At 49.1% G+C, this 8,715-nt stretch overlaps 1 protein-coding gene across 1 annotated transcript in view; it reads right to left on the bottom strand.

Annotated features, from left to right (window-relative positions):
* RRAGD (Ras related GTP binding D) overlaps positions 1–2,211 on the bottom strand; it is a 36,401-nt gene extending 34,190 nt beyond the window's left edge. The window contains exon 1 of the mRNA XM_080663362.1: positions 1,770–2,211. Within this exon, the coding sequence (XP_080519488.1) occupies positions 1,770–1,905 (136 nt within the window). The 5' untranslated portion in view covers positions 1,906–2,211. The remainder of the gene's footprint in view (positions 1–1,769) is intronic.
* Between the last annotated feature and the right edge of the window lie 6,504 nt (positions 2,212–8,715).

Raw genomic sequence — 8,715 nt, 5'->3', positions numbered from 1 at the left:
GGAAGCCCACCCCTGAGGCAAAGCTTTCCTTTCACTTCAGTTTCAAGTCCCCAAATCAGTTTTTAAAATGCCCCTTTAAAGGGCTGCAGAATAAACAGGTCCTCTGGCCCCCAGGACAGTATCACATTACAGGGCTGTTCTTCCCCATACAGTCTCTTTCTCATTTTCCTTTTTTAGAGTATCACAAATACACCCAATTGTGTGTCTACCATTTCAAATACCTTGCAAATACAACCACATTCTGAATCCCTCAAGTCTCCCAAGAAACTAGGAGGAGCCAACAAATGCAACTTGAATAATAATGAAGTGACAGAACAATTTAATTACCAAAGGTAGCCCTAGGGACTCCAACAAAGGGGTTGAACGCCTTCATCTACAAAAGTGTAATCACGTGCTCAACTGTGGGACCAATTATGGAGAGTGGAGAAGAGAGAAGTGCACAGGTGCCCACACCAGTTAAAGCAAATGGGGAATTAGCACAAACCTCCAAGGAGACAGACCACGATGAACAAGGGTGACTTGTATCGCTTCTCTCATCTATCAGGCTCAAGGTTTAGTTCACTTTCTTCCCTTTCTGATTCACTGAATGCAGCACTTACCATAAACAAAATAATGAAACTGTTCTCCCGACAAAGGCTTTGGACAGGGAATTTAAAATAAGTGCAATGAATTTCAGTAAAAGTTCTTCAAAATCAACAGTCACAGAGGTACTTTCATCCACCACAATTTCTTCAAAGTGCAAATGTTTAAAATTAGTTCCTTCTTTGGATGCACACAACTTCACCTTGATGTTATGTTTACCAGCCTCCTTCTATTGACCTTTTCAATTGACCTTACAATAAAGAACTTTTCCCTTGCTTTGAAGAAAAACAAACACAAAATGATGAACCTTTCTGGAAGCTTAAAAAACTCTCAGCTTCCTTAAGAATTAAATACAGGACACCCCCCCCCCAAACACACACACACACACACACACACACACACACACACACACACACACACACACAGGCTGAACAATTGCTAAATCCGCTTCATCAACAGTAAACAGTTTACTTCTGAGTGGCATGTATTTCCCCACCACGCGCTCTCTCCAGGACAGGCAGAGTCATGCCCAGATGGTGACACTGAGCGCAGATAAGGTGTCCTAACAACCGTGTTTGCCTGGATCCCGGGAAACCCTCGGCAACTCCCACATCACCTGGGTGCATCTCCCCGGGTGCCCCTAAGCCGCAGACCTGGGCGGCCCCAGGACCCCTCCCGCGACGACACGGGGCAAGACTGACACCCGCAGCTGCCGACGACCCTGCCAGTCACGTTGCTGCCGGCTGCCTTTTTTAGCCACGACATCTGACCTCAGCTTCAACAGCAGCATTCAGGGAGAGGTCCCAGGGCGAGCCCAGCGGTCCCCTTCCCTCCCCAATCCCCAGATCCTGCTCAGAGCTCTGGTGAGAGGTGGGGGAGGTACCCGCCCTGGAGCGGGCCAGCGAGCGCGCGTTTCCCCAACCCAGACTCTTCCTCTCTCTGCTCTCCCCACGGATCCCGGTCCCCCCATCGCCGCTTGCACCCGGGCTCCCCCATTTTGCAGCTTGCAGTCGCTCCTCCGGCGCCCTCCCCACCCCCACCCCCACCCCGCAACTCCGTTCTCCTGGATTCCCTCCAAGTCCGCGGCCCGCGCGCTCGGCCCGGCCGGGGGCGGGAAGACAGAGGCGGGACTGGGTGCCGGCTCAGGACGCGCGGGGCTGGGGGCCGGCAGGGGACCCCGCGCTCACCTCCCTCCTCCGCCCCGCTGTCCGGGTCGGCATCCGAGGAGTCGAGCCCGTCCCCGTAGTCAGCCAGCCCCACCAGCTCATCCTCCTCGTCGTCATCCTCGTCTTCCAGCTGCGGCTTCTCCAGCACCTGGCTCATCGCGCCCACCGTGCGGCGGCCGGGGGTGGCGAGTTCCGGGCTAGGGGCTCAGCCTCCTCCTGGCCGCTCGCAACCTATCTGAATTGGGGTTTTGTCTGGAGCGTGGCGGGAGCCGGAGGAGGCGGGGGCCGCGAGTTCCCCCGGCGGGCGGCCTCCGGGTCTGAGTCCCGCGGTTCTCTGCGCGCCTGAGCCCCTCGCCGCCCCTCCCAGCTGCCGGCGGAGGACTCAACCGGAGCGCGGCAGTTCCTCCCCGAGGAGGGAGAGAGAGACTGCGTGACCCAAGTCACCTGACACACACTGTCACACACTCACACTCACACACACACATGCACACACACCCCGCACGGGTGCGCGCGCGTTCTCCCGGGCGCAGGCACCGCTCGGCTGGCGCTGGGCTGAGGACACACACACTCCTGGGGGGTGGGAAGCAAGACGGCGCCCGGCCCTCCGCCCACCCAGAAGCGCACACAGACACAAGCGGGGTACTCCCGGGCCCGGGTGCAGGCACCTACCACGGCTGCGCGCCAGAGGCCCCCACGCGCTGCTTCTGCACGTGGTCCCCGCACAGGCGATCGAGCTGGGGGCCTGCACACCCTGAGAACCTTCCCTCCACCCACCTCTGACACACACACCCTACTTTGGGCAGCCATCTCCAGCTTCTAATCCTTGGGGAGGGCTCCCGTCCCAAGTGCCCCCCTAACACTGCTGTGCCTGGGTTCCCACCCATAGCAGCGTTCCTAGGACACCCTGTGGATGCTGAAGCGCCCCAAGAAGAAAACTCAGAGAAATGCATTGCAGAGGCACAGTCTCCAACGCAATTGCCTTTCAGTGCGTCTTCATGGTTCAAATTGCTTCCCACCAAAAATATTAAAAAACCAGGCCTTCCCAGATGTAAACGTTTCTGAAAAAATAACATGCCTCTTGGCTGCCTAGACTGAATAATTCCTCTGCAGTGTTTTGGGAAAGGCTCAGGTATAACACACTCAGGGGCTACTCATGTTCATCTCATCCTCTCATTGCATAGACTATAATCTCATATCTCAAAATTAAATGTTTCAAGGCTTTTGTGTGGGGTCGAGGAGACGGTATCTGCGTGAGGGGGGACAATTCTCATAGGAATAGCAACAATGTGGGGGTGAAACTAAAGCCTGCATTCCTCCACAAGCTTTTCATCACAGGACATAGTGTACCCACCCTTTCTGGATACTGCAAAAAATCACGTGAATGAACTTCCTCTGTCAAGAACAATAAGAAATAAATCCAGCTGGCTAGCATGGTGATACAGATCCTACAGGTGCCAGCAGCTCAGCAGGTGGTGTGGGGGAGGAGAAGAGGAAGAAGGGAGCTGAGGCTGAGGCTCTTGGAGCCCAAGGGTGCTGTCTCTGTAGGGAACATTTGTTGAGCACCTACCATACTATATGTGGGGGGAGGGAGGGAGGAGGTAAGATCCCTTGATGCTCAGAACAGTGTTCCTGCCATGGAAGAGCCCGCAGCCTAGCAAATTATGACTCATGCTCTGGATTTTGTATTGGTTGTGAGTGTTGAAGATGGATACAAACACTTTCTAAGAGGCGGCTGCTTTTTATTGGAAAGGTTTTCAGATTTTCCAGGTGGAGTAGTATAACTTGGTATGACTGTATCGATCAGGATCCTTCCCAGGAGGAAAATAGATGGCACATGCAAAGATTTTAACTTAAAAAGCTTTCTGTGAAGGGACCATTTACAGGGGTGTGGACAGAGTTTAGGGAATCAGCCAGAGCTTAGCAACAGTGGGAAGAGATAATCATGCCTTAAAATAGTAGGAGGAAGGAAGGGCACTATAGTCCTGGAGAAGGGACACAAAATAGGAGCTGCAGCTGATGAAGAGGCTGCCAATACCAGAGCCATCTCATGTAGAAGAGAAGCAGTGGGAAGAAATACCCCAGCCTCTCTCTCTGCCCACCCTCCATTCTCCTGGAAGTGCCTCCCACAGGCGAAACCCAACTGGAAGGCAGAGGTCCCAGGAACCGGGAACCTAGTCCAGGACACAGAGATTGGCTAGGGAGGGCAGAAAGTGGGTCCGAGGGCCCGGCTGGCGTGGCTCAGTGGTTGAGCATCGGCCCATGAAACAGGAGGTCACGGTTCGATTCCCGGTCAGGGCACATGCTCTGGTTGCCACGCATACTCAGATCGCCGTTGTGGGCTCAGTCCCCAATGGGGGTTGTGCAGAGGCAGCCGATTCGATGTTTCTATCTCTATCCCTCTCCCTTCCTCTCTCTAAAATCAATAAAATATATTTTTTAAAAAGAGAGAGGGTCCAAGAGTTGGGCAGGTAGTGGAGGGGGGCGGGGTCGGGGGTCAAACAGTGTAACCAACCAGCACAAGCAGGCTCTACTTGCTCTCATAAGAGGACGTTACTCCAGGGGTCATTTTCCTAGTCCGTTTTCATTCATTCTGTTAAAGGAAGTCCCCACGAGGAGAGGCTCTCCCAGAGTGGGTTTCAAGACTTCCAGCTATCCCAGAACAAACCCACCAGCCTAGCGCAAGGCCTTTGAGCTGGCCTGATTCAAACTACAGAGGACTACTTATGGGGCCCTAGAAACCAGTCCAAGGTCAGCCCAGACCATTAAGGCATCCCTGGATGGTTGCCAAATGTGTGGGCCCCAGGACCCCAGGGGTTCAGAACAGGACAATTTCTAAGCCAAAAGCCCCACTGTGCTTGAGTCCCAGGAAGAAGAGAGATAACTGATGATCCTCTGCCTTTGCCAAGAAGGGAGAACTTAGGGGAAACACCAGCAACAGATTGGAGCACACCCTAAGATATCCGAGAATTGGACCGTTCTTGAGAACATAAGGGAACAAACCCACAAAAAGTAATAAAATCCAAATCCTCAATAATGTTCCACTTCAAGGTAGATAAAAGAGTCACAGACAGGTTTCAGAGTTTCTAATTCACTGTCGTTTCAGAAATGTACGGTATTGATAAAGTTGGAGCAAACAGAACAGGAAGGATCTATTGCTTTTCTTTTGCTGTTATTTCAATACTGTCAACTTTCAAATTAGGGATATGTTTTAAAATATCTTAGAAATAAAAGTTCTTAAATCTAAGAAGTCATGCCAAAACCGGTTTGGCTCAGTGGATAGAGCGTCGGCCTGCGGACTCAAGGGTCCCAGGTTCGATTCCGGTCAAGGGCATGTACCTTGGTTGCGGGCACATCCCCAGTAGGGGGCGTGCAAGAGGCAGCTGATCGATGTTTCTCTCTCATCGATGTTTCTAACTCTCTATCCCTCTCCCTTCCTCTCTTCCTCTCTGTAAAAAATCAATAAAATATATTTTAAAAAAAATCTAAGAAGTCATGTATGTGGATTCTTTCAGAATTTAAATAAAAATAGAAAACTACTACAAATGGAAAATCTTTTGGAAACAGTGTAGAATCTGCTCAGTAAATTGGCTATGGCATTGGCCACTCTCTGGCCTGAACTCTGGCAATGCCGGTGATGTCTCTTGGGGAGAGTGGGCTCAAGAATGTGAGGATTGCCCTGGCCAGTGTGGCTCAGTTGGTTGGGCATTGTCCCAGGCACTGAAAGGTTTCTGGTTCCATTCCCAGTCAGGGCACATGCCCACCCCAGTAGGGGGCCTGCAGGAGGTAGCTGATTGATGTCTCTTTCTCTCTTTCTCCCTCTCTCTTCCTTCCTCTCTCTCTAAAAATCAATTTTAAAAAAAGGAATGTGAGGATTTATCTATGGGCTACTCATGGCCTTTGCTGTTGTATGTAACCATGGCAGGGTGATATACACATACATAATAGGTGTTTAATAAATATTTATGGAATGAACGAAAGATAGTACATGGCCAGCTTTCTACACAGAACTGGCATCCTATCTAATAAAGAGGGAATATGCTAATTGACCATCACTCCATCACAAAAGATGGCTGCACCCACAGCTGAGGCCAAGTTCCCATAAGGAGCCTTAACGAGCAATCAGCAGGGACCTGAGGCTACGCCCTCCCCTACCCCCGTGGGGCTTGACAGGGGACCTCAAGGTGCGATTCCCGTCCTGGTTCTGGGCTAGGGAACCTCAGGCTGCGCCCCCAACCACATGGGACTTGACAGGGGACTTCAGGCCGCGCCCCCCACCCTGGCACCAGGCGGGGGGACCTCAGGCCGCACCCCCCGCCCCAGTACCAGGCCAGGGGACCTGAGGCTGCAACCCCCTGCCTGGCGGGGCTTTACAGGGGACCTCAAGGCACACCCCCGCCCCAGTCTGGACTGGGGGACATCAGACCACGCCCCTCGTCCTGGCACCAGGCCAAGGGATCTGAGGCTACGTCCCCTGCCCAGGGTGGCTTGACAAGGGTGGGACTGGCCAGGTCTGAATCTAGCCCAATGTGGGGTGCAGCCGGGTCTGTGTCTCATGCGATTTTGAGGCACATGTGGGTGGGTGGGGACTTGACTCTGGGTTCCATGGTGCACCCCAGACTCTGACAGGAGGAAGGTTTTCATATACATTTTACTAATTTTCTTTCATCTCTGACACTTCTATTATAGAGAAAGGGACCATTAAATTATTTATTAATTTAATTAAATTATTTCCTCTAATTAATCCCCTTTTAATGTGCATGAATTTCGTGCACCGGGCCACTAGTATATATATGTTAATTGATTTTGAGAATGAGAGAGAGGGAGGGAGAGAGAGAGAAAGAAAGAGAAGCATTGATCAGCTGCTTCTGGCACACAGCCCAATAGGGATCAAACCCACAACCCAGGCATGTGTTGACTGGGAATCGAACCAGCAACCTTTAAGTACATGGGGCAATGCCCAACCAACTGAGCCACACTGGCCAGGGCCAGATCTGGTATGTTTTTAAGAGAAACTTTAGGAAGATACATAAGCCAAATTTTCCACTTATTTTAAACCCTGGGAAATGCTACAGTGAGATAAATATGAATTGTGAGCTACTAGAGTACAACCAATGAGCAGCCATGCAAGAGACAATGACTCTAAGCCTTCATCCCTTCATACTGCCTGAATACTTGAAGGAATTTCAATACGACTATTAAATGCTTACTTTATTTTTACCAACCCCTCCTTCTAACAAACTTAACTTTTAGACATATTTTGTGATACCATGAAAGATGAGCTTTGTCTATTGCCCATTATAATTTTTGTTGTTGTTAATGTTTATCCTCACCTGTGGATATTTTTCCATTGATTTTCAAGGAGAGTGGAAAGTGGGGGGTAGAGAATCATTGATTTGAAAGAGAGATGTCTATTGATTGCCTCCCGAATGCATCCTGGGGCCAGGAATCAAACCAGAAACCCAGGTACGTACCCTTGACCAGGAATCGAACCCACGACCCTTCAGTGTACAGGCTGATGCTCTAACCCAGCCGTGGGCAAACTACGGCCCGCGGGCTGGATCCAGCTGTTCTATCCGGTTCTCTTGCTCTCCCCTCCGCTCCTTTACTTTGAATTTATATTAGTTCACACAAACACTCCATCCATGCTTTTGTTCTGGCCCTCTGGTCCAGTTTAAGAACCCATTGTGGCCCTCGAGTCAAAAAGTTTGCCCACCCCTGCGTCTAACCACTTAGTGACACCGGCCAGGGTGCCCATTATAACTTAACCAACTAATGTTTACTAAGATTTTCCATGAATAAGGTCCTGTTCCAAAATAATATAAATTTCAAAGTATCCCATTAAGTAAGTGATATTATAGTCCTTACTTTACAGAAGAAAACAAGTTAAATAATTTGCACAAGGTAACATATAAGAGTGGATGGTGGAACTACTTTGGAACTCAGTCAGACATTAGATATTATTCCTCTTTAATGGCCCAAGGCTAACATCAGTTAAATTATAGCCATTGAACTGAAAAGCAGGGAGGGAAGTGAAGAGCTCATTCCCAATCTCTTAGGAAGAGTGGGCTCAAGCATGTGAGGACTGCCCTGGCCAGTGAGGCTCAGTTGCTTGGGCATTGTCCGATGCACTGAAAGATTGCATAGACAATCACTGATTGATATAATTTCTTTTATTAGGAACACAAATAGCAAGGGATTTAGTATCCTGTCTGGATTATGTGACTGTATTGCACTATATGCTAAGCTAAAGTATAATACTTGTAAGTGTATTTATGCTTTAAATTTTGAATTTTAAAGGTCGAAAGTTTGTGCCCTTATTTTAGTGAATTATTTTGCTGTTGCCAATCAGATGTCTTGTGACAAAAAACATGCGAGGGTTTTAAAAGAAATCTATACAATTTAGTCAGAATAATTGCAGTCCTGAGCAGGGCAGGCAATTAAATATAGCCTGCATCCTGCATCTTAGAGTATTTTGAGGCATCTGATGGCATTGTGCCTAATTCCTGAGATTCACATGTTGAAAGCCTTTCAGGCTCTCTTTTTAAATATGTATTTAAAGCTATTAATTTTTTCTTGAAGCAAACAAAGGAAAGAGCCTTGTACAGAATCTTGCTGGACACCTGCTGATCCAGGGAAGCCAACCAAATTTCTCAAGAGGGAGCTCACAGCCTCCGGTTATCCTAAGACAGTTGATGACCTGATGAAATCATTACAAATCATTAAATCGTTTCCACTGAGGCAATCCATCCTTAAAGAAATTTTATTAAAAGAATGTTGTGACATTTTAAAAACATGCATAAGGTAAAATAGTCAAACAGCATAAAAGAATATCTAATAAAAAGTTAGTTTCTCTCCCTCCCCTGACCTACAGTCTCCTGGCTCCGCTCCAGAGAGGGAAGCTCCCTGCTTTTAAATGTGCAAACATGGTTGTTGCTATTATAGAGACTTTTTTTAATTGATTTTTTTA

The sequence above is a fragment of the Plecotus auritus genome, assembly GCF_963455305.1.
Source record: "Plecotus auritus genome assembly, chromosome: 4".
Classification (NCBI taxonomy): Eukaryota; Metazoa; Chordata; class Mammalia; order Chiroptera; family Vespertilionidae; genus Plecotus; species Plecotus auritus.
The sequence above is the reverse complement of the archived record's forward strand: the minus strand, read 5'-3'. Positions and strand labels throughout refer to the sequence as shown.